This window comes from Psittacula echo (genome assembly GCF_963264785.1).
Source record: "Psittacula echo genome assembly, chromosome: 1".
Classification (NCBI taxonomy): domain Eukaryota; kingdom Metazoa; phylum Chordata; class Aves; order Psittaciformes; family Psittacidae; genus Psittacula; species Psittacula echo.
The window spans coordinates 98,050,521-98,076,314 of NC_137735.1; the positions used below are offsets into that span (position 1 = coordinate 98,050,521).

A 25,794-nucleotide genomic window follows, 5' to 3' on the forward strand; every position below is an offset into this window, starting at 1 on the left:
CACAACTCTCAGAGAGCAAGAGGGAACCTGGCTTCGCCATGGCTTGGAAGCTGACTCCCCCAACAGTGATTTTGCTTCTGTCACCGGGATCCTTTTAAGATGATGGGCTATGCTGCAGCAGAGACCTTCCCTGAGGCAGGATGTGGCCAGACTGGGAACCCTGGTATGTCAAGTGGGATCTGCCCACAAAGGCTGACTCTGTCTTCAGGACTATGAATTCAGGTCAGCAAAGGGAAAGAAGAAGGGCTGGCTTTTATTCTGAGAGAAATGTACTGTGTGAAAATGACAATGTGACTTTTTTTGTCATTGTCTTTAACATTTGCGTGGTATGAACATCTTGTCTCTTCTCATTGCCTGAGACTGTCTCAAGTTGATTGTTTTTTAGATACTGATGCCTTGTGTCAAAATCTGAATTGTACCTTTGAATTATTTGCCTTAAAGTGGCTCTGTGCCTTCAAGACGACTTCTGGGCCACCCCTCTGTAGAGCTGGGGGATATAGTGGTTCTTCCTCATGTTTCATAAATACATTGTCTTCCTACAAGAGCTCAGTTCTGTCTGTGTGTTACTCACTCCTGCGTCACCATACAGTAGGGATTAGGAACCAGGTGTTGCTCCTCTGCTTCATATAACCAAAGGTGTAGGCAGTACCAGAGAGACAGGTCACTCTCTGCCCAAGCCAGCAAGAGCTCTGCAGCAAGAGGTGGGGTGCAACGAGCTAGGTTAGCCAGGAGCAAGACCTGTTTCAGTCCTCTCTAGGGCTGTAGAAAGTGGTGTGGCAACAAAACAGTTTTTCTCCTGTGTTCCTGGATTTATCACATGAAACAAGGTAGAAACATTAGATAAATACACACATCCCAGAAAAGCTAAGTGCAATGTCATCATCACAGGGCGAAAGTGGAGAACAAAGTGGTCTCTCTCACAAGCAAAGGACTATTCCTGGAGAAGACTGCAGATCAAAGCTTAGACCTGAGTTCAGTAGTTGGCCCAGCCTACACAAATGAGAAGTCAGCTCTTTCACTGCAGCTGGTTATTTAGTTTCAAACTTGGCCCCTTTTCATGTCAACTTGCACCTCCTTTGAGTATAAAAAGCTTGGCAGGGATGGGAGTCAGCCGTGGAGAGGGAAAAAGGCAGCCAAGGTTGCTAATGAGTCTGATTACATTATAATGGTAAAAGATTATTAAAGGTGATGGGGAAAAGCATTCCAGTGTGCTGCTAGTCTTCTGCTCACCTGGGCTGGGTGGTGGGAAGCCCTTTTTCCTCAGGCAGGCCATGTGCTGCCATACCTGACCTGGCAGCTCTCTGAGATGATGATGCTGAAGTTAAGATCCGGTAATGAAATTCCCCTCACTGCTTCTTTCCCAGCTGAACCTTTTCTGTCTTGGGGTTTTCCTCTCTTTACATTCAGTCATTGATGCTAATTGCTTTGCCTCCTGCTCGGAGAAGCAATGAGTCACAGGATTTGGGTTCTGCACAAGATGCATAATTTTCTACCTTTTCATGAACCCAGATGGTCAGTAATGGCTGAAAGCCTTTAGCTGGTGGTTTTGCATTGGCTGGAACTAGTTTTGCTACCTCTGCAGTGAAGCCTTTCTCTAAAGGAGAGCAGAATAACAGGGACTTCCCAGAAACATTTACCCCTGTTTGCCATTGGTCTCACCAGAGACCAAGGACCAAGATAAGGAGCAAACTTAGTGTTGCTCCAGACCTACCATCTCCCAGATGGATGAGTCTTTACCTGCTTCACCAAACAGATCCCAGATTGTGCTCAGCTTTGCTGATTTAGATTCTGGTAAATGCACAACTGGCATTTTCCACCCTACTCTTTCCATGCAACTTTCCCTCAGCTGCAAAAAGTCCACTGCCATTTGCAGGCACCAGCTGATGCTTGCCCGTAGCCCTGCCCAACAGCCCTTGTGGGCAAAATCATTCACACCCCCTCCAGAAACAAAACCAGACTCTGACTTAAACAGAAACTTAGTCCTGGAAGTTCAGATGCAGACTACCAATGAAATCTGCCTATGTCTGTTTTTAAGCATCAGACACTCCTGTAGCTCCTGAGGACCAACATGTGGGCATCTTTGTGGCATTTCTTTCTCAGTGGTAGAAAGATTATGGAAATGAAAATCCACATTGAATGCTCATTCTGCCTTACAGTGAATAAAAAATAATTTAATAATCAGAAAAGCATGTCATTATTGAAATAGGCTTACACCAGGCTATCAGAATATCAAGTTTTTAGCATGATTACAGAGTTACAAGATTTAGGATCAAAAAAACCCAACTGTAAAATCATTAATTCAAAGACGTATTTTTAAGGAAACAAATCGTTCTGGTACAAGAGAATTCCCAGCATCGTCAATATAAAAATGATATATTTAAAACCATTTATGTTAGTGATGAGACATTAAATTATAATGGTGATGTTTTTAATAAAGTAATACACTATGCACCTGCCATGTCTCATGTGGCAATAAGCCTACAGCGTCTCCTTACATATAATGTTTCTTCATTTTCTACTAAATATTGTCAGTCTGGTTTTACATCATTCCTGATTGGTCCCTAGCGATGACATCATACCAGAATATCTATTTTCTGTCATTGTTAATTTTCCAATGCTGGAAATATCTGATTGTTTCCTTAACTGTGTCACATTTAATTTCAGACAACTAGGAAAATATATGAACTGGTTTTAGCTGCACTGATATACACACACTTTTCTATCTTCCCATGAGAACTTCTTCTGTTATTTATAGTTTGAGAAATCCATTCCAACGTTTGGGAGGTAACCTAATGGATAACATTGCTGTAAGTATAGCAGCTTATGCTTGAGACAAAAAAGCTGGACTTTCCTTGTTTATTTAGCCTACAAAGTAAATAGTTTAGTCTTCTCTACGATATGAGCCAATATTGAATATATGATGCATGGAACTAAAATAAGAGATGAGATTTACAGAACTGTGCTTTGAAACTGTGTACCTGCTGTTCCTGCAGCTTTCTCTAGCAAAGTTTGCTCTAGCTTTGAAAGGCAATGCTTTTACCCCTTCAGAACTGCAAAAGCATTATGGTAAGGGGCTGGTATACCATGACACACACAGAGTCTGGAAAGTTTAACCTGGTTCTCCGGATTCATCTGGATTCATCCTGCTCAGGTCAGCAGAAATGTAGAGAGCTTTCCCCACCAGCTGCACTGCTCAGATCCTGCAGGGAAGACAAGAAATGTCAGTATAAGGTTGCAGCAGGCTCCTCCACATTACATGGGCAGAGAAGCACAGTCATGATGTACTGGGTCACTTGGCCACCCCTATGGGTGTGGGGTGCTGCTCCTCAGTGCTCACACCCTTCTGGATCCCAAGCCAGCAGTGTTTCTATAGAGGCTTTTGGCCTCTGCATCCTCCCTCATCACATTATGTTGTCTATCAAGCTTTCTTACTAGCTGTTGGCCCAGTATATTGCATTTAAACTATGTTTACACATTGCAGGTCATGTAAGCAAGGGATGTGAACTTTGCTTCTTGACCTAAAGCACTTTTGACCTAAAAACATATCATTCCCTCATTGACCTGACATGGGAACCCAAACGTTTGGTTGGACTCTTATTCACAAGACTCTGGAAAATAAGAGTTAGAGTCTTAAAACAGCCCCTTGCCAAACCAAGCTGGCTGTTGTGAAGAGCTCTTCCCCCAGCTCACCCTCACCTTCCTTTTCTTCTGCTCAGATAAGGCTGCCATCTTTGGATACCTCCTAGAACACACCTAGTTTCCTTTCCCAAATTTAGCGTCCATCCACAACTGCTATCCGTAACTATCATGAGGTTGGCAGCCTCCTGGAAAACACTCGCTGCTCGTAAACCCCAACAGTTGGGCATGTCTGGTGTTCTTCCTTTAAAGACCAAGTAAGGAGAAATTCTCCTCCTCCGAGGGAATTTGTTCAGATGCTTGTGGGACAACAACATGCCCCTGGAAAGGCTTTGTTAATTTGTGCAGCTTTGCCTTCTCCTTCTTCACCTTGAAATGATGTCTTCTGAGACCAAGAGCCTTTCTAGGGGCTGGCAGTGATGGGAAGTCACCCCTTTCTTACCTGATTCCATCGGCCAGTGACTTAATAAGGTCTAAAATTCCTGTTAGGGTAGAGGCCAGTCTTCTGCACTCCAAAGGCTGTGATGAAGATGTTGAGGATGACTGTGATGAAGATGAGAGCTGTGGCAGCATTGTTGAGTATATTCAGGCGGGGTTGTTTTGCAACATCATTCAGGTTCAAACGAGCTGTGCAGCACCATGCAAAAAGAAAGGGAGATTTGTAGCTTGACTCCAAGTCCTCCTGCCCCTGCAAGCCTTCCCTGCCTGATGAATGTGCATGGTGCCCCTCGGCAATGCGGCTGGGGGAATAGTCCCAGGAACTTTACAGGCGCCACAGCTGATGGGCACTGATCAGTTCAGATATGGGAACATGCTGGTTACTGGGGCTGTCTGGTGAATAAGCCATGTGAATAGCAACCTTGTGGCCCCCTGTCCCCCTTGTCCTCACAGCTGGCTACAGCCACTGCAGGTGCCACCAGGAAAGGCAGTGCCATGTGGGGCAGGGGAAGGAACATGTCACATGACTTCAAATAGACTCTGATCCCGTGTCCCACATTAAAAACCACATAGGTTATACAGGAAAAAGCAGCATTCTTCAGATATTTACTACTGGGCATGAGTTGAAGGTCAAAGTATAGCAACTCCTGTATTAGATGGAGCACCGGACAAGCCTGTCTGAAATGGTGGTATTAAGGTGCTGTCTGTATGGCACTAGGAAAACTGTGGGATTGGTTAAATGTGAGGTTAATATAGGGTTAATATCTCTTCCTCAATTGTTCTGTTAGGCCCCAGCTTGAGTGAGGTGAAAGATACAGCTAAAATGCAGTATCTGCAGGAGGTGCATGAAGGAGCATGTTCCAGGATGGTCAGCAAGAGGCACAAAACCCAGCCCTCTTCCTTAAAATTAGCTGGAAAACTATCCTCAGAAAGTAAGCAAGGTCAGGTAACATGTGCTTGGTACAGACTCTACAAGGTCTTGTCCAGCATGATCTTGATTAACAAAGGTTTGCACTTGTTGAATTGCAGATTACAAGCTGGGACGGAGAGTAAGAATACTGGAGAGCAGCCATAGAATTTAAAGTTATGTTAATGGTTAATGGGAGCTTGGATCTTATCTTCTAGACCTCTGGTTTTTTTTTTGAAGAAAGTTTGAAGAAAACTGATGGTGGTATGGTCAGCTAAAAAGGAGGCTAACACAGTATGTTCCAAATAAATGGAGGATGGAGGGGATGAAAAGGCTGCTGCAAAAAGGAAGGAAACTAGAACGAATGGGTTCAAACTTAAACAGGGGACATTTAGATTGGATATAAGGAAGAAATTCTTTACTGAGAGGGTGGTGAGGCACTGGAATGGGTTGCCCAGGGAAGTTGTGAATGCTCCATCCTTGGCGGTGTTCAAGACCAGGTTGGAAGAGGCCTTGGGTGACATGGTTTAGTGTGAGGTGTCCCTGCCCATGGCAGGGGGGTTGGAACTAGATGATCTTAAGGTCCTTTCCAACCCTAACTATTCTATGATTCTATGATTCAGCAGTGGGGAAGTCAGGGAAAAGTAATGCTCAGCACTGTTATGCAAGAGAAAAACCCAACCCACTCACCACTTTGAAAAGCAGTAACACAGACCTCCCCACTGCCCGCATCAAGCTGTCTTCAACCCTCCTGCTTGGAGCCAGGAGGAATGCTCTGGGGAGACAGGCTTCTGCCTTTCACTCCCTTGCCGGCCAATGGGGTGCCCTGCCCCTGCAGCACCTTGCTGGGTTTCATGCACCTTGGTGGCCACCTTACCAGTGATGATGAGGAGAATCCCAATCACCACCTGGAAGAAGAGGGAGATGCTGATGAGCACGATGAGTGTGGCATAGTACTGGAAGGATGACCCCTGCTCCAGCACCGCTTTGAGCTGTGTGACATTTGCCATGAACAGCGCCACGTCCAGCATGCTCTCCGCCACGCTCTTCTTCGTTGCGTAGTGGTTGATGTTCATTGGCCCATTAATCCGAAGCTGGGGATTCATGCCCTGGGGAGACAGGAGAAACCACATAAATGATCGTTAAGGTGACAGACCCGTCTGTGTCGAGCAGACTGCTTCCTCTCATGGGGTTTATCTAGAAATCCTGGAAAAGAGTCAAAGTTTCAGTTCAAGCGTGTTGAGAGTGCTCAGTTTCCTCTCACAGTCGCCTCGTGATACTAAGAGGCACAAGGTACTTACAGTGATCAAGAGCTCAGCAAGGTTAGAAAAATACTGGGTATCTTTGTGGAAAACAAATTTGTCCAGAGTTACAGCAATGTAGATTACCCAGAGCCAGGGATTTTGCAAGGAATATTAAATTCTCTTCCTTCAGGGCACAGACAAGCCTCAAACTTACAGGGAATTAGAGAGAGATCTTTTTGCAGGGTCAGGTGTTCAAAGGCCAGTTCAGCTTAATGTCTTTATCAGTGATAGGGATGAGGGAATTGAGTGCACCCTCAGTAAGTCTGCAGACGACACCAAGTTGGCTGGGCCTGTTGATCCCCTGCAGGGTAGGAAAGCTCTGTAGAGGGATCTGGATAGGCTGGATTGATGGACCAAGGCCAATTATACGAGGTTCAACAGGGCAAAGTGCCAGGTCCTGCATTTGGGCCTCAAAAAACCTCATGGAATGCTACAGGTTTGGCGAAGAGTGGCTGAAAAGCTGCTCAGTAGAAAAAGACCTGGGGATATTGGTAGACAGCTGGCTGAGTATGTGCCAGCATGTGCCCAGGCAGCCAAGAAGGCCAATAGCATCCTGTCCTGTATCAGAAGTAGCACAGCCAGTAGGGCCAGGGCAGCGATCATCCCCCTGTACTGGGCACTGGTGAGGCTGCACCTCAAATCCTGTGTTCAGCTCTGGGCCCCTCACTACAAGAGAGACATTGAGGTGCTGCAGCGGGTCCAGAGAAGGGCAAGGAAGCTGGTGAAGGGTCTGGAGCACAAGTGTGATGAGGAACAGCTGAGGGAACTGGGGGTGTTTAGCTAGGAGAAAGAGAGGCTGAGGGGAGACCTTATCACTCCCTAGCTGAAAGAAGGTTGTAGCAGGGTGGGTGCCAATCTCTTCTCCCAAGTAGATAGAACAAGAGGAAATACCCGCAAGTTGCATCAGGGCAGGTTTAGACTGGATATTAGAAAAAATTTCTCCACTGAAAGGGTTGTCAAGCACTGGAACAGGCTGCCCAGGGAAGTGGTTGAGTCACCATCCCTGAAGGTATTTGAAAGACATGTAGATGTGGTACTTAGGGACATGGTTTAGTGGCGGACTTGGCAGCGCTGGGTTGAGCTGGACTCAATGATCTAAATTATTCTGTGATTCTACGACTCTGTGACTGTCAGTGGCTGGAATTTGTATCTCCTCTGAGCACTTTTTGCTGGCTTCTGTCTTAGACGAGATGCTAAAGTAGATGGGGCAATCCACATTTTTGTTTCTGAAACCAGGGGTGCTATTTCTTCAAAACACCAGGCACCAAAATGCACTGAGACAACGGGTGGGATCCATCACACCCAACTTTAATCATTCAGGCACATTTTTTGTCATTAGAAAGAAAAAGATATTTACAAGGGGGAAATCACCTGGTTGCCCTTAACCAAGTGCAAGCTGTAAGTTATTTGGCTGCTTTTAGCCATCCACCTTTTCTCCATCGTTCTTGTTAAGGGAGATCCCCGTTAGCTGTCTTGACCCAAATGATTAAAAAAAAAAAAAATAGATAGAAAAGGGAGCAATAGTTTTCAATTCACCCAGAAATATCATTAGCTGGTCACTAATCACCAGCAAATGCACCAGTTACAAAAGACTTGTATACATATGCAGCAAGCTATGATCTTCTTTCTTAAGAAGAAAGAAAAACAACACTTCCACATAGCCCACAGTCTGCAGTTCTGGGTAATCAGCTTTCTGTCAGCTGTAGTCATAACTGGCAGCTTTGCCCTCAGTGCTGTCAGATGGATAACCCCTTAAACCTGGAAATAAAAGCTAGGTGTGGGCCTGAGGTTATCTCTTTGATTGGAGGGGTGGAAGAGATTTCTCCAGGTGCATACTGGAAGAAGGACTGTGTCTACATCATAATGGTAAGTCCTATTGTGGTCCTTTTATATCAGATAAAGTACAAAACATAAGCTTTCCTTTATGTTCTGGGCATGATACTTAGAGAAGGGTTCTGGCTAGTGCTTCATGCTGCTGTCCCTGGTCTTTGTGCATCACTGGCCAAAGTGGCTTTGTCTGTGCCAGGGTGGGAGGATGTGCAAGGCTGGTGATCCTGGGAGAGTGCTACATGCCATAAGTGTGCCTGATACTGAAACTGGGGCTGAGTTTCAGGAGGAGTTTGTGGTCTGTGTCAGTGTCAGTGATGACCCTCATGTGAGAAAGATGCATAGTAAAAAGTAAGCAGGAAAGAATGTGTCTGGTTTGAGCTATTAGTGAACTGTGATCCTGGAGAAGTGGCTGGCTTGGGGTAGGGAAGTGCTTTTGAGGATTTTTAGGTTTTTTTTCTGAGAGCTTAAAGTGTGTAATTCTTATGGTTTGTAACAGTGAAGTTACTGTGGTTAAACAACTCCTTCACAAAGCCTGTATTCCTCGCTATGGAAGGTAGAAGTTAAAAGATACTGGAAGGAGATAAAAGTACAGGTTTAGAGAGCCAGTAAAGAATCTAAGGCAGTGCGTAGGGGTTAAATACTTCTTAAACATTACTGTCTGGTGTCTGGGGCAGAACAGAGGTATCTTGCATCTCAGGGAAAGGAAGCCAGAAAAATGTCTGATCATGGAAACACATCTTAAAAATCTGTATTTAAGTATTGCCCCCTCTCAGCTGGCTCAACAGTACGTTATCCTGTAGCAATAGAGTAGTACCCCCATCAACCGGTGCAAGGTTTGGGATTTGACTCCTTTCATGTGTTTTCTTCCTTATTCCTGAAGAGTCAGCCCTCCTCCCTGCAGCATCACAAGGCTGGGCATTGATAGTTTATGTCTGAGTAATGACGAGTTAAGGGTGTGAGAACAAGGACGCTGTACAAACTAGACAGAGCTTTTGTCAGATGAGTGACTGGTACAAAAAGGCTGAGACATCTGTTCCCAGTTGCTTGTGTGGAGACAAACAAAGCAAATCAGGAGCTCTTGTTGAATGAAAACATGTCCTTCTTTTGAGCTGCTCCTACGCTTATTTACCTGGAGCGTGGAAAGAGGCAGAGTTGAAGTGAACTGAACTCTGTGTCCCAGATGACCGGGCAGTGAAAATAAACAGCTTTCACAGTGGCTTTTCTAGTGTGGATGAGCACAGCAGCACGTTCCCCTGTTTTGGGCCCTTGTGTCACAGGCAGGGATGATCACCACCCTCCACTGTAGAGTCGCAGGGTCTGGGAAACGACTGCACTTGGCAATGAGAAACTGATTCCTGTTTCAGAGTTCTGTTAGTCCAGGCTTAGTAGATCCACAAAGGTGGCCAAAAGGTTACTGGATGGTAAAAGCTGGACACTGAGCTTTCATTTAGGCAGCTAAACAAACAAACAGGATGTGTGGTGTAGGTGGCCCTTGCAGAAGTCCAGCTTCTCTATGGATTTGGCTCTTCCAGAGTATTCTGCCTAGTGCAACAGCTACAAATGCAAGCCTGTAGTCTCAAATAACAACAGGCTTAAACCAAACTAGGAATCTTCAGAGACTCAGCATTTGGATTAGTGCAGGACGATTATTTTGCATGGGATTCCTTGGTGCCATAGCTGTCACCACCTAACCACTGGATCTGTGGGGTATGAATGCATGGCTGTGACCCCACTTTTTGATTTGCCACAATGCATGCCCAGCTTTCCGAAGTGGGACTACTGCTTTTGCTTAGTGTTAAAGTTCAGTCCTGTGAACTGCTGAGACTCAGGAGCTGATTCACAAGCAGCTCAGTTTTCCCTGCAGCAGGATTGCCCAGACAGCTGTGGGATCACTGAGGAGATAAAATTATTTCATTTTGGCAAGGAGAGCCCTAAGTCAAGTCGCAGGACATACCTGAAGGCTCATCTAAGTGATTTATGTCACCAGGCTTGTGCTGATGTCTTTCTAGTCACTTTGAAAGTCTTCCCCTTCTGAGAGAGGGGATCACTGTTTTTTCTTCTCCATAATGCATCAAAGAGAGGAAAGCTGGATCTGGCAGTCAGACATCAAGTTTATGTTGCAAGCACTGTTGCAGAGCCAGCGTGTCTGCTGGAAAACACCACCTACCAGTATTCCTGAGATATGGATGTATCATTATTGCCCACTTTTTAAGGGGAGGGAAATTAGGAGCTAAAAAAGAACAGCGCTGGCTCAACTGGTGCTGGAGCTCGGCTGTGTGTCCCATTTCAGGATATTTTGGCTCTCCATGTAAGACAGTCTCTTTCCCTGCAAAGACTCCACTGGCTTAAGTCTGACCTCAGGCAAATCCTCTTCTGCTTCCTTTTGTGTAAACGTGGCACAGTGATATAGATCATTACAGGGGCCAAAGAAGGCACCCATCTATGTTTTATAACTCTGAGGCTTTATTCTTACTCAAGGCACACACACAAATATTTAATTCTCACTTATTTTTAGGTTTTGTAGGAATTTTTCTAGGAAAAAAAAAAACCAAACACCTGAATATCACCACAAGAGTGGGATTGGGTTTATTTTTTTCCTTATTAAACTTGATCTCTGGTTTTGCCATAGGGAGCTGGCAGGTCCCAGGGCCTGTGAAACCTGGCTTTGGCACCAGAGGGCATGCTGAGCTCCACAGCTCGCTGAAGCTGCTTGAAAAGTTTTCACTGAAATTAGGTTTCAAGGGAAACATTTTTGCTTTCCCTTATGCATTTATTTTTGCAAGAAACAGCTACTTTCTTCTGAAAACTTTGGGAAGAATTTCATCTAGATATTTCTTTCCCAAGCTTGCAGATTTTGGGCAAAGGGGGGTGCAGAGCTTTCTTAGCTTTTTCTAAAGCTGCTTGGACTGTTCCTGTAAAACCTACAGTTTCTCCTGTTGTACTTTTCAGAGCAGATCTAATTGCAAATCTATGTGCTTTGTGGATTTTGCGACCCTATCCCCAGGGGAGAACAGCCTGAAAGAGACAGTGGGGCAGCATGGGGCTCACGAGTATGAGAATGATAATCCTCTTCATGGGAGCGCTCTGATAGAGGGGGGTGTCTGAGGAGAAACTATATCATTGGCCACTAGTTCCAAGGGAAATGCTGGAGGCGGCCAAAGAAAACAGAGACATGACTGCAGGCCATGCTCTCAGAGGGGTAGGTGCGGAGACACCCGCCACGGGGATCCCGGCTGATAAACAGGCAGCCGCACACAGGCGAGCGCACACAGGCACGCACACAGGCAGCATCAGGGACCAGGGAAAATCCGGGGTATTTTTCCACACTATGTGCCAGTTGGCAGCTTTAGAAGTACTTTGCATACATCAGCTTAAAGGACACAGAGAGTCGTCATCTTGCAGGGTAAAAGAGGAACACGATTCCCTTTCTACGAGCAGAAAGCAGAGATTGAAGGCCCTCCTCTCGATCGATACTTCTAAGTGCACAGTGATTAGCTACTCTACTTTTTCCAGTAAAGCTCACTCCCTGCACCTCCTCATCAGCTCATTTGGGATGAAGGGAGCCAATTTTATAGTTTTGCCATGCCTGGGCACAGACAGCATCAGTGGCAACACTGGGAACAGCAGCAGACCAGACGTGTGCCCACCGAGCTGGTCAGGCTTCCCTCACAGAGCCATATGTGTCAGCTTGCGGGCAAGGAAGCAGGTTTGTGCATAGCCACACGTTTGCAAGAGAAGAGGACACACAGGGAATGCTTTGGTCAGTACCAACTATGTTGTGAACTCTGGGAGGCAGGGTCTGCTTTTCTCCAGTTTGGCACTACAGCAAGCATCTTGGCTGCTTTCCATGAACAAAAGTAATAGTAAACCTTATCATGGATGCTGCAAGCAGAAGGAAAATGGAGTGCTTAGGGCAAGTCCCCCTTTTCAGCCTCTGTGGAGGCTGCCAGCTCGTTCAGTTCTGCTCAGGGTTTTTTCCTTTTAATATTGCCATCTGTTCTGCTCGCTAGTGGTCCTGTTCAGAGACAACTGGTTGTGTTGCCTTCAATTCATATCGGATAAACCCCAGAAAATAAGTCAGGGATGCTTTCCTGGTGTCTCAGGCTCTCCCCATGCATGGTGGAGATCATTCTCCTACACTTCTGTGACAGGTCACTGCTCAAGGTAGTGGAGGGATCACTGACACTGTTTGGATGAGAGCTCTCAAACCAAAAAGTTCCAGGAGCTGAGAGCCAGTGCCTCTTCAGAAGTGGGAGCCTGGATAAATGGCAGGCACAGATCCTGTGTGCTTGCTGAGCACTTTTCATATTCTCTAGTCTCACCAAACTCCTACTTTCCATTTGCTTTAACCACCTCCTGTGTCTCATCTCACACCCACAGGCAAGTCTGGCGAGCTTTCTTGGGCAGAGATGTCACCATGATGCAGCACTTAAGACCTTCATCCTTGACCTAAGGGGGGCTGAAGTAGGACACTACTATCACTCAAGGAATGAAAGTGTGGTTGGGTGAGACTGCCTGCAGACCCTCTCTGATTTACCCAGCTGAAAGGCTGGCTTCGTTTTCTCACTACAACCTCTTTAAATGAGGTCACACAAGAGCAGGAGCCAGCAGCAAAACCTACCACCACACAGAGCTGAAGGGCTGGAAGTAGGTAGGGAAGCCGGGCAGTCCCCTGGCTGTGGCTGGCACGGGGAGCAGAGCAGTCACGAGGTAGTAGAGCCCCATGAGAGCTTTGGTGCCTCTGCTCGCCCTTGCCCTCCGGCTGACACGGCGGTCTGTTCTGCTTCCCAGCTGGCTGCGGCACTCGCAGCCTGCAGAGACCTGCTTGTCGCATCAAGCGTGCATGCCCTGCTTTCCTTTTCTCCCTTTTCGTGCTGCTTCTCATCTCTTATTCATCCTGCAGACCCTTTCTGCCCCAGTCTGCATTTTCTGCTCAGCTCCTCCTCTCTCTGTTCTTTCTTCACCCTGTGCCTTTCACCTTGTCTTTCTTTCACGCTTTTTCCTGCTACCAAGCCCTTCTCCTTCGTGCATCCCCTTCCCTCTGCTGTTTTCCTTTTTCTCTCCTGGTGTTTTCTCCATCTGGCACTCTGCGCTGCTGTATGGCAAGCTTCTTGAATCCATTCACTCTCAGATGCCGCTCACAGCTTCCTATGCTACAGGGCAACATAAATTATGTATCACTCAAATCCATATTAAACTTCCTCATTAAATGTATTTATGATACTGAATTGAAGGGCTCCAGGAATTGACTGGCAGGCTGCAGGGCTGAGCTGGAATAGGAGGTCATTTTTCTTTTCCAGGTAGCTGTGGATGGGGACAAGATGGGAAGGGCAGTGGCACTGGTGGAGGAGCCTCCGTTCGTGGCTCAGAAGCATTTAGTGGGTTTGGGGGCTCAAGAACTGCTTGGCACCAGCAATTACAATGTGCTGATGCATGATCTCTGGTTGTTGGGCAGAAGCAATTGGGTGTGTATGTGGGGGAGTGGGGGGGGAGCTCTTTGAATGTATGGAATTGGGAGTGCACTCCAAAGGATTAGTGGGAACAATTATTTCCAAAGCTAGGATATAGAAGCTGGAGCCTATTCAAGTCACTAGTGTTTAGCACCCAGAGCAGTTTTATCCCAGTGTTTCGGGGAGGGAGGGAGGGAGGGGAAAAAAAAGGAAAGGCAAGGGAAGACTGAAGCTTTACAGGAAAAAAATTAAAAGTAGGTTAGCAGAGAAAATGAGTTTATAAAAAATGGAAGAGCAGCCGGGAGGCACAACAGTAACTACTGCATTGTGCTAACAAAGCTAAACATGTTAAGATGAATAAATCTGCAAGCTGGATGGCTTATGGCCCAAAATATTAAGAAAATCTGGGCCTGATCACAGGCTGCTGCCAGATCCAAAGAGCAAGTGTGTTCATATAAATCATTTTAATACAAAACATTCCTAAAGCAAGGTCCTAAATTTGAACTTCTTCCAAGTTGAAGGGTGTTTGCATCCAGTGCTGAGGGGTCAGGTTGATTTTCAAAACTGAGGGAACATGGAAACAGCTGTACTGGATCAGACCAAAGGTCCAGCTCCCCACTGACTCTGGTTTGTAGCAGATGTGTAGGGTGAAAAAAAAAGGAGTCTTAGCTACAGTCCCTTGTGATCTGTCCATCCAGTGACCTGCAGCTCTGTACTGTATACAGAGCCATCCCAGCCCTGGTCTGATGCTGGTTTTCATGTGAGGAACCCTGAGGTTAATTTATTGATTACTGTGTGACTTAGGGAATCCTACTTGCTCTCCCTGGATCTTAGTTTCGCCTATAAACTAATGTTTCATATATAAAATAATGAGAACACTTACATAGGTGATGTGTAGGGAGACAGATGGCTAAGATCTACTGTAGAAGTACAGTATGTGCTGGTGTTATGTATATAGCACACATCATCTGAATTCATTGTGCAGGTGAACCACTGAAGCTGTTCAAATTAGGCAGGTGATTTTCTTATTCCATGGGGTCTTTACATCTTGTAGCATTTCCCAGGCTAAGCATCACTCTAAGGACCTGGAGTTCAGGTTCACCTGCAGACTTAGTTTGACATACATGCCCCTGGTCACCCTCTGAGTGCTCAGGGCTCTCCACAGAAAAGAAGCTGTGAGAGTATGGGTGGAAAGACGGGAGGACATGACTGAAGGTTTCAATAGAGACAGAGCTGATGAAATCACATCCATAAACAGTGAAACTCAGGGGGTTTGGTTCCTCTATTATTTATAAGGCCTTTCATCCATAAAGCATTTTTTCCAGTTTCATGTGTACTAACAATCACAATGTCTTTGTCCTGCGGGTGAGTGTCTGTCTCCTATTGCAGCGCTCACCAGCCTCTCCAAACAGACCCTGCTGATTTAGTCTCACCTGGGTGCATAGTATTCTCTTTCTTCAAAAACTGCCAGGCTTAATTTCCTCCTTTGCCAGAAAACTGAGCCAATATCTGGATCTAAAAAGGCTGAATCTGCTGATTTTCTTCAGAACTGGCACATTGAGTTGTGTCAGTTTGCAGCTGAGCATCTGGCCTTATGCCATCAGGAGAGGTGAACAAAAAAAGGTGTTGTTGCTGATCTGAACTTTGATAAATCCTTAATCCCAACGTTTGTATGGTTTTGTTTTGGGTTTTGGGGTTGATTTTGTTTTGTTTTCCAGGTTGGCCGTGGTAGGTATTGAGTACAGAAACTAGCAAGGTAGTAACTGGGCTTACAGGGGCAGATACTTCTAGTCACTTCAAGGTAGCGAAGTCTGCAGAGCCACAGCTCAGGTCTGTGCTAGGCTGCTTGGGAATGCCTCACTTAGAAACAACATCAGCTGTCACTGGGAAGATTTTAAACACATTAGGAGTGCTCTAACAAATAGCTGTTGTATTTTAACACAAGAAAATGCAAAGTGATGCATGGCTACGGCTGTTCAGATTCAATTAGTGTTAATGCCGTTCCATTTAAGCTCTGTCTTGCAGGGCTGCCTCTTGCCTGGTATCCTGCTGTGCCAAGGAAGGCTGCTACTGCCTCATCAGAGCTGGGGCGATGGGTAACCTGGAGAGAATGTGAGGTGCCACGCTTGAAAGGAGCATGGCTGTGTTCTCAGCATACATGGCAGCAACCTCTGAGAATCGCTGAGCATATCCATGGTGTCTCTCCCAGCCTAGCTGAAGAACTGACATGTTTGTGTGCTCTGGGTTTATTTTGCTTTGTCTGGGGTGAATACATTAGCATTTCTGCTTGTGGTTTGGTTATTGTCTAACAGAGGCTATTGCTCTTGTTCTTGGATTGATTATGGCAAGTCATTTAGCTACATTTTGAGGGTTTTACTGCTGCTGTGGTTGAAGTGGACAAGAATGGGACTGTGTGGGTAAAGGCGCTTCTAGGAGTTTGAGAAGTCTGAGCTTGGCTATAAGCTGTTGTGTACTTTCTAGCTCGGATTCTTTGTAAAACTGGAAATAAAACTGTTCAAATTCTTATACGTTAAGAGCTTCCCAGCTCAAGAAAATGCCTTCTTTTTATTTTTAATGTGTACAGTAACTAGCACAATGGAGCTCTGCCCTCAGTCAGAGCCTTTTACCCTAACTCTATTAGAGATAAGAAGTAGGAGGTTCCTCAAAGTTTAACTGAATTTTCAGTAGGATTGATTGTTAGCTTGTGCAGAGCATTTACACATGTAACCATCACCCAGGTTTTAATAAGTGAACCAGCTGAGGAGCCAAAAGGCAGCATCACAGGTCACTGGAGGATGTCAGAGTACAGAACGAGACCAGTGTCCTATGCTTGTGTCTATTCCATTTGTTACAAGGCTTCACCTACCTGACAGCAGTTATGGATGGCTACCAGCAACTAGAAGCATTTCTTTCAGGACAAGATATGATGCATAGCTAATTTCTAAAGTACCCACAACAGGACTTTTCTATCTCCTACGCTTGTTGTATCAAACCTTCAAGGTGTATATTCAAGTTTCTTAATTGAGTATGAATTCATGGGCTTAAACTAAATATCTTCTTTCAGTGATAAACCACTGGAGCTGTTTAGGCATGCATTGCTTCAAAAAGGGTTGGTATGAAGTAAGACTGAATCAAGAAGATACTTGAAACAAATTCTACTAGTGAAGGCAACTGTTTTTCACCTGGATCCTCTGTCCCATTGGATATGTCTGCTTCTTAGGCGTCCTCAAAAGGCAACTAAGAAAATTGAGCTCATGTCTGCAAGTAAGCTCTTGAACATATAAGTGATATCTATGAAATAGTCTGCCAATCCAGTGGGAAACATATACAAGTTCAGAGTTTTAAAGTAGTAGAAAACACTCAGTGAGATATCTTGGAGAGGCCTAGAGATATTCCCTTCAAGCAGCTAAGGTTAAACTTTTGTCCCTGTGAAGCCTGTAAGCAGGTAATGTGCTGAATACAGCGGCTTTTTGTTCCTCTCCTCTTCTGGAAAAGATTTGTCACTGTAGTTCAAGTCAGGAAAGAGATACCTCAGTTGCAAAGGGAGGGGATATGTCCCACAAGGCAGGGATGCTATTACTGTGATTCAGGTGGCACCCAGACACCTCATCACATTATGGGTGTTTTGTTATGACAGGCACAAACTTGCTTAGGAGCACACAAGGCAGCCTGCACAGAAATAACCCAGAACTTGATCTAGTTTTCTAACAGATGCGGCATTACCTCCCTTCTTTCAGACTGCAGCTTGCTAAGTCTTTGCCTACAATTGAAACCAAATAATCCCACCCTTTGTCTCTTCCTCCCCAGTTTTCCTCTTTTCATTGGCATATCTAGTGTCTTTTGTTCGAGAGGGATGCAGACATTGGTTTGGGGACACTATTGCAGAGCAAATGCTCAGGGTTCTCTGCAGTCTTGCTGCTGTTAGCTGAAGTTACATGAATCTGAACCAACTGGAAAATCCAGACAGGGTCAGGGTAAGTTTTGTGTCAGAACCTGTTTTTTTGACCATATGTGACAGAAACCTGAAGCAGCCAGAACCTTGAGGTAGAATCAGCTCACATCAAAGGGCAAAAAACCTCTCTAGTCTGTAAAACTGGAATAATGAGAACAGTCTGTTAAGCTAAAAATGGGGTAAATAATTAGAGAAATCGTTGGGTGAGACACACTAGCTTTTAAAACAAACTGTCTTTGCACAGTGAGTCTATTCCTTCAGTCTTGGTCTCCCTCCCAGGAAATTCCATGGACTACCTGGTGTGCATAAACCTGCTGGTCTCCTTAAAGTTCCCAGGAGAGCCTTCTCCCTGATGCTTGCCGAGTTACTTGCCCTCTTTCCCCTACATAGCCCTGTGGCATGTGCTTTGGGTGTTCATTCCCCTCTTCTAGAGCCTTCTGATGGCCAAGGGAACAGCAGCTGGCACAGAGCAAACACCATCCATTCTCCCACACCATCCTCGAGTGGGGAAGTGTGTCCCACCATGCCGTTTTTACTGGAGCAGGCAACTTACAGTCTCTGTACAATAAGTTGGAAGTACCCAGGCTAAGCAGTTATGGCAGCTGCTGCAATTAGTGTAGTTAAGCCCCTACAGAGGCTCAGCTCTTGTAGGGGACCCACCATTTGCAGGCAAGGTGTTGTCGCTAGAGAGCACTGGGGCCAATGGATACAGCTAACTGGGTCACTAAGGAAGCCCTTCCCACATTTGGAACAAAGGAAAGATCCAACACAACATCCTTACAAAACCCCGGGTAGAGAAGGAAAATCTGAAATCAGCGTACGTAGTATCGTGTTGCTTTACATGGGTTTAGCAACTGGAGGAATCCAAGTTGGGAAACTCTGACTCTATTGTTCCCATTAATAATTTAATTGAAAGCTGGGCCAAAGCCCTGCCTCAGGACGTACAGTAAAGCTCTGGGAGGAGATTTAAGGTGGTTATAGAGTGGTAGGTTTTCCTTGGTAATTAGAAATATTGAGTTTGGCTTTCCCTTGCCTTCCTGGAGGAATTTCAAGGGTGGGGTCATCCTGTTGTTTGGGTTTATAGCTTGGTATGTTGACAAAAGTATTCATACGATGAGGTTGGTTTTCCTTTTTCTTTCCATTCTTCAGTGCAGCTTTATAGTGCTGCAACAGCTAATCATGCTGAGTTCAGGGCAGTAATATAATGGGCTATAAAAATGGTATATGAGTATGTTAAACATAAATGATGAATTGCTGTTGGGCAGAGATCAGAACTGAAACAGCTGGTAGCTGTATCTCCCATTTCTAAGAAATGGTGCTGTGACTTCCCTGCCCAGCTTCCACTGGGTTCAGTGAAAGTTAAACAATTAAAACACTTATCTTTTGCCATCTCAGCTTATGTTGACAATGTTAAATTAAATTATACTCCAGAAGTGTGGCTCTGAAAGCATCTCCATTAAGATACTTTGCAAGATCAAAGGGGCAGAATTGAAGTGCCAGGATCGTAATAGTAGGGTAACAGGCACGTTCCTCTTGGCAAACCGAATTACATAGTTAATGCTAAACTGAGATCACCAGGTCACTGGCGCAACAGAGGAATTAGGTGAGACAATCAGCTTGCATTTCAACTATGGGGTGCTGGAGAGAGGAAGGCAAACTCATCATTTAGTGAGAAATCAGTTAAAATGTGGAGGATGAGGCATGCAGGAATACAACAGAAAAGGAAAGGATCCCTGCTGCTTTTGCTTTCTATTTGCAAGTTGCTTTGTGTTGGTGTCTGAGGCTGAGTGGGGAGTGGATGCAGTGGGAAGGGCCGTTGCAGCTCTGTCTCACTCTGATGAATGTTCCAGCCACCTCAGCTACCCCTGCCTTTGTCTTACTGAGTTCAAAAGCTCCGCTTTGACACCTCAGGTCCCATGTTACAGCACCCAGCTGTAACTTCTACACCAGTATGTCTTTCTAAAACCTAGGATCTTCTCCCAGGATTTACTTCTAGGAGGGTGCCAGGAGAAATAGGCCAAATTAGATGAGATAACCAGCAGGTGGTGCTCAGTTGTAAATGCAAAAGGTTGCTCCGTTGTTAAGATGGTAGCAAGAAGTCTTGCAGTGCAATCAGTTATGCTATGCCTCTGCTAATATACTAGCAATTATTTCCAGTGGATTATGAATTTAGATATAACGATGACTAAAAGGGGTTATATGCTTTCTAGGTAGAGCCCTAGGTTAGGAGGTATTGCGAAAGCACGTTGCATGATTTGGAAACCTCTCTGACCAGCTGCAGAGCAGGCATCAAAGTCTAATGGCAAAGAGTTCAGAAAGCATAATTGTTTGGTCTTCAAAGGTGCCTGATATAACTTACTAAGATAAAGTGCCGCAGGAATCCACACAGTAAAAGAAATACGCAGTAACTGTAGAGTGCACTCTCCCTCCTTTTCCCTCTATTAATCACCTGATTTAGAGTTAATTTAGTGCTTTTATATTGTATTAAAACAATACACAAGACCCTGGACGAAGTTGTGACTGGAAGATAACAGCAAGCAATGTTTACAAAAGAGCTCAGGAAGGGCAGCTCTGTAGAAAGAGCTACTTCAGAAATTGGTCATGCATGTAAAAGTGGCTCTTACTGAATTTGCTATATATTTTTTTAGTGGTTGCTTTTGTTTAATGGTAGCCATAGGTTGTATTCTTTTGTATATTGAATACCAACCACCTGGCACACTCTTCCAATAAAGTTTCTTTTCAGTTAAAAGAGTCTCACCTGCTTTAACACTACGTACCCTAGATGTCAATAGTAGGCTCCTAAAGTCTTAAATTCCTCTTCCTTGCACGCCAGGAAAGACACTGCAGTAGGGTTTGGGCAGTATTATATCTTGGGCTCTGATTCTCATGCAACTGTTGCTGTGGCTGTTCAGTTTTATGTAAAAGCAGTACTAAATGTCAGATAGTGTTTTAGAAATGAAACTGGCCTTGGCCTAAATCCTGTGCAACCTCACTTACTGATAGTGTGCAGAATGCAAGCAAGCATAGACTTCATTCTTCTGTTTCAGTTTTTAAAACAATGATTAGGGCAATTGTGCTCTGAAGAGTGTGTTTCTGTATAGCCATAAATGGTGAAGGCCTGCTTGCCTCAGATGTGCCAGGAGAAGGAACATAAAACATATAGATGCTTTCTACCCTAAGACATAGATGACAGCTTAGGGAACAGCATCTCAAAAATAGACTGTTCAAGTGTCCTAAGGAATGGGGTTTGATGCTTCCAAAAATGCTGAGGGCTTTCTAGATTATTAGCTAGAAATGAGTTAGTAAGCATTCATGGGCTGCTAAGAAAGTTCATGTGGCTGAAAGCATGCTCTGCAAACAGCAGGTGTGTATAAAGAGGAAGATCAGATTGCTGGTTCCTGCCTAGCTAGTGGAGCCAAGGTGCCTCGCACGGTTTGTCTCTGATAACAGCAGTTGGGCACATCAGACCTTGCTGTTACCCATCCAGTCCAGCATTCTGTTTCAGACTCATGGAAGCAATAACTGACCAATAGATCTTTCACTTCCAAATTAGTAGTGGTCTTCCTAACCATTAAGCTAAGTGCTGTTCCTCTTAATGAGCCCAAGAGGGCTGGAACTTCTCGTATAACCAGTGGGAACTTCTCAGCCACAATACTTTGCTTAGGCAGCTCTTTCAGGCTACAGTGCAGCAAAATACTGCTATCTGAAAATTATACACTCTGAGGACTTTCTAGTCACTTGAAAGGAGGAAGATGGAAAACTGAGCTTCATTATGCTGATATATCTAAAGTGTCACAGGAAGTGCTTTGCATTGAGGAACCCAAAGCAACATTTAAGCAAATGGCTGTGGAATGGCCTTTTGGCTGCAACTAGCTTCAGCCAAGGACTTGTTTGATGTGTACCTGACTCAATGGACACCTGTGTTTCTATTGAAAGCTGTGTGGAAGAAAGCTTCCACTGACCTCCTTGGGGAAATAGGAGCAGACATTTAGTGGGCAGTGCTGGGCCATGGGTGTCTGTCCAGGGGCACTGATTAATAACTCCAATTGGCTTTGGTGGGTTTGGCACACTCAGTATTTCTGCAAGTCAGACTGGGTTTAAATGCATGTGAGGCAATCGTCTCTAGTGTGATTAATTAAGAAAGATACATTTAATTAGGCTGCAGAAATAGATTAAGAACATCGGAGCCCAGTTCAGCTGAAGCTGGGCTTGCTTTGACGACCAAAACAATGCCTTTGAAACAGTTTCCTGTGAATTAATCTCATCAAGGAGTTTCCTTGTGAAGTATCCTTGCTAACAACAGAACTGCCATCTGGAGGGAAGAGTGTTACACCAGTGCACTGGAGAAAAAAAAGAAAGAGAAGAAAACCCCCAACACACAAACGAAACTCCAAACCCCCATAAGATTAGATAAATCTAGAATTGTAACTTGGTTACTGGACACACCTAGTAGTTATGGAAGGTTTAGTTAGTGCTGTCTAAGATTACAGCAGCAACTATGGATGCTCAAACTGAATGAAATTATCATCACTGACAAGCAAGAGAACTCTGGTGGACATTCTGATCTGCCATAGAGGTAGCATCACTCAGATGCATCATATCTTAATGTAGAACATGAGATGAACAATTCAAACTGTGGCCAGGAAGGAATTCAGGAATGGTCATTGTCCCTAGCTGTGCTGCCAGCTTCACTCCAGCTGCTGATATGGCACCTGCACTTTTGAATTTGTATCCTCTTATCACTGACGCACTTGAGGGTTTGGCAAGTGATTCATGTGCACTGATTCACAATTGTTCCTGGGTGAAGTTTGCAGCAAAAGGCATTATCTTTCATATTGTATACATGGGGAAAGAACAGAAGCCATGATTAGATTCTTCCCTAGCATAAATTTTCTTCACTGTGACCTACAAACTTCTGCCTGTGAAGTTGGAACTGAGATTTTGTTCTGGCAATTTACACACCATCTCTCGCTTATCTCTGGGTGGTTTATTCAGGTTATGGATTAACTGAGGCAATCATTTGGCAACACCCTGCTCTCTACTGCTTCCAGTCCAACTTGGTACAGCTGCATGATGCTATGTGGGGCTGCACAGACTTACTGACTTAGCTCACTGCTAATTTAGGAATCTCCACAGCCTGCTGTTTGCTGTATTGCTGAGCTTTCTCTTCTCCTTTATACTTTTGGTTCTTGTTGTCACAGCCTGGATGCAGTACTACCCTGCTACAGCAAAACATCAGTTATGACAGTTACCTAGAAAATCAGGAACTGACTCTAGATTTCTTTTCTATATTTTTTTTTTTCTTTTTAATTTGTGAAGAAGCTTACCCAGGGCAGAAAATCCCAGCAGCTTCTCCCTTTTCAGTTACTTTTGATAGAAGAACCATGGAGTGACTCCATAGGAGGAGGAAATGACCTGCAATAATCATCAACTGTCAATCCAAGGACTCCCAAGACCAAACCAGACAAAGCCTCTCAGCAGTTCTGAGTGCCAGCACAGTTGGTGGCTCTGAAAGGCCAGCAAGAGCTGTGCTGGGGCATCCTCTGTACTCTCTTACAGACACCAGAATGAGAGCCACAGGAAGAGTTCATGTAGCAAAAGCACTAATTCTGGAGCTTAGGTTCTTCATGCAAGTGTATTATCACAGAAGTGGCATTACTGTCCTGTTCTAGGCCTTGTGGTGCTGTGGGACTTGTACATAAAGGCTTGGGGTCCCAGTCAGACTCCACCAGCATTAATGGAACACGTAATTGATTTTCTGGTGAGGTAACGAAAAATGCATCCCTGAAACCTTGTAAATAAAGAAGGGTCTATTCACTTAACAAGGTAGGATTCAGATGCACAGAGTCCCGGGGCATCTCGGAATGATCAGTAACTTTCCCAAAGGCAGTTTACGCTATCGTTTTGCATGTTTACCTTCACAGTACAAACAAAAAAAGAGGTGTACTTATTGATGGGGTAAACAGGTTCACTTCTCCAAAGAAACCAGTTTGGTTAGTCAGCCTGGGTGTTGACAAGAGATGGAAGGAAATAATTAAAAGAGACTGCATAGTAGGTATGATAATTAGCCATGTGGTTGGTACCAAACAATAGAGGCTTATGCAGAGCCTAGGGAATGTGGAGAGATAATTTTACCTTTCCCAAACAGGAGGGCATCAAGCTGTGCTTCCCTGCCTGGGAAGTAGGTCAAGAGGAAGTGCACTTTCAATTCATATTCATCTCATAATTATTTCACGTACTGAAGAACAGCATTTCTGTCAAGGGAGAGATGCCTCTGTGGCCAGTCTTATGGAAGAACAATCCCCACTCAAAGAAACTCCATGCATATTTGACGCTTTCAGCAGCAGCCCTGCCTTCCACATGAACTCTCATTGCACTTCTGTTAGTCCTGACCTTGCCAAGCTTCACAGTCACTCCAGACATCATCACAAGTGGATCCACACTGCTGGATCCTAGCACAAGAGCACACTGCTACACATTTGTCAGTAGGACTCAAATCAAGATTTGATGTGCTGTTGCTCCTGGAACTATAGACAATCATCTTTCACAGGCGCTATTGGAGAAGCAAGTGGTCCTGGCAGAAACATTTGTATTGGGATATGTTAAGCAGGAGACCATTAAAAATATCTGGTTTGGTTTTGATTCTTAAGAGGGGAAAAGAGAATACTTTAACATGCATTTGCTTATTTTCATATGTAACAGAGAATAACTTAAGTTGGAAAGTACCTTTGGAGGTTTGTCCAACCCTCTGCTCAAAGCTAGGCTACTTTGTAAAGATACTTAAAGTTGTTCAGTGTCATATCACTGAAATGTTAAATGGGTAGAGTGTCCAAAACCTCTCTGAGCAACCTATTGCAATGTTTGACCACAATCATAGAGATTCTATTTTTCTTAGAGGTTTCAAACGTGTACTTCACAGATAAATACAAAGTTTCAGTAAGGATAAATCTGTATTAGTCTGGGTAGAGAACAAGTGTTGTATAGTCACCTACAGTACCTTTTCTTGGTATATATGAGCTATGTTTCTGAAGTAGAAGAGAGACTTTCACAGAGAAAAAAAAATCAATCATTTATGCTCAATTTTCCCCACGATTTGAAAGAATATGTAAAGAAATAGTATAAAAAAAATATTAAAAAGCCAAGCAAGTGAATTAGAGAATGATGACAACATGATGGCTCTCATTTTGTGTTCAATTATAGAGAAATGTAAATATGAGACCAAACACAGCCACTCCAATTTGACAAATGTTGTGTGTTAAGAAAACAATATACATAGGATGTCAAATACGACTCTTAAATAGCACATTGTTTTTAAGGTACTGTGTACAATCTCCACATATGCCACTTATTAATGTTTCTTTTAAAAAAAAAGCAAACCTGATTTTAAAAAAGAATTGCCAGCAGCACAGAAAACCAAATCTGCTGCACCAAATCATTCATGTTCCAGATCTTTTTCTGCAGTAAGATACTCAGTAGCTATTTCTATTCCCTGCCCCAGTTAAACATTCTTTTTTAATAAATCGTTCTTGGTTCCACCATAACTGAGAAATAGCTGCAGTATTATTTCATCATCGTGTTTTCAAGATAACGGAATTGAACTCCACTGGATATAGGACACCATGGGTTTTAATTTAGTCTGGAAAGTTGAGACTAATCTTTTATCTTAGTTTTTGCAGCTAAGGAAGCCAGTAAAGTCTGAAATATCTGAACCTTTTCTCATCCAAGATTTAAAACTTAAAAATGAGTTAATAAGAGGAGGCTGGTTTGGTGGAAAAAATCCATTCCTTTAATTCCTGTACTGGAATTATTTCTGCTGTAAAACATAAAACGCAAAACTCAGCCCTTGCATCAGTTATATTGCCTTAAGTAACAGTATAACTGCAGACGTGCCTGGGATGAATAAGGCTTTTCTTAATGTTAAAAATTAACATTTTCCTTCTAACAGACACCTGCATTTTGTGTACCCAAACCTCTGAATTTCCCTCTGATATATTTTTTGGTTTTTCTCCGCTACCAGCCATTTTTACCTTTTTTCAAACTATTTTATTTTCTTCATAAAGAGCAGTACTAAAATTGAGTAGCTACAATGTTGTAGCAAAGTTTGTATTATAGAAAACTTTTCATAGAATCATAGAACAGTTAGGGTTGGAAAGGACCTTAAGATCATCGAGTTCCAACCCCTCTGCCATGGGCAGGGACACCTCACACTAAACCATATCCCAAATCTTTTTCTTTCCCTTCTCTCTCCCCGTCCCCCCCTTCTTTCTAGCAATTGCA

The 25,794-nt window shown here is 44.2% G+C and overlaps 1 protein-coding gene across 1 annotated transcript in view; it reads right to left on the minus strand.

The window, feature by feature from the left end:
- Nucleotides 1-4,099: 4,099 nt before the first annotated feature.
- Nucleotides 4,100-25,794, minus strand: part of NINJ2 (ninjurin 2) — a gene marked incomplete at both ends in the record, with an annotated part of 47,454 nt that continues 25,759 nt past the window's right edge. Inside the window, 2 exons of the mRNA XM_080623565.1 lie at nucleotides 4,100-4,263; nucleotides 5,859-6,090. Of these exons, the coding sequence (XP_080479691.1) occupies nucleotides 4,100-4,263; nucleotides 5,859-6,090 (396 nt within the window). The remainder of the gene's footprint in view (nucleotides 4,264-5,858; nucleotides 6,091-25,794) is intronic.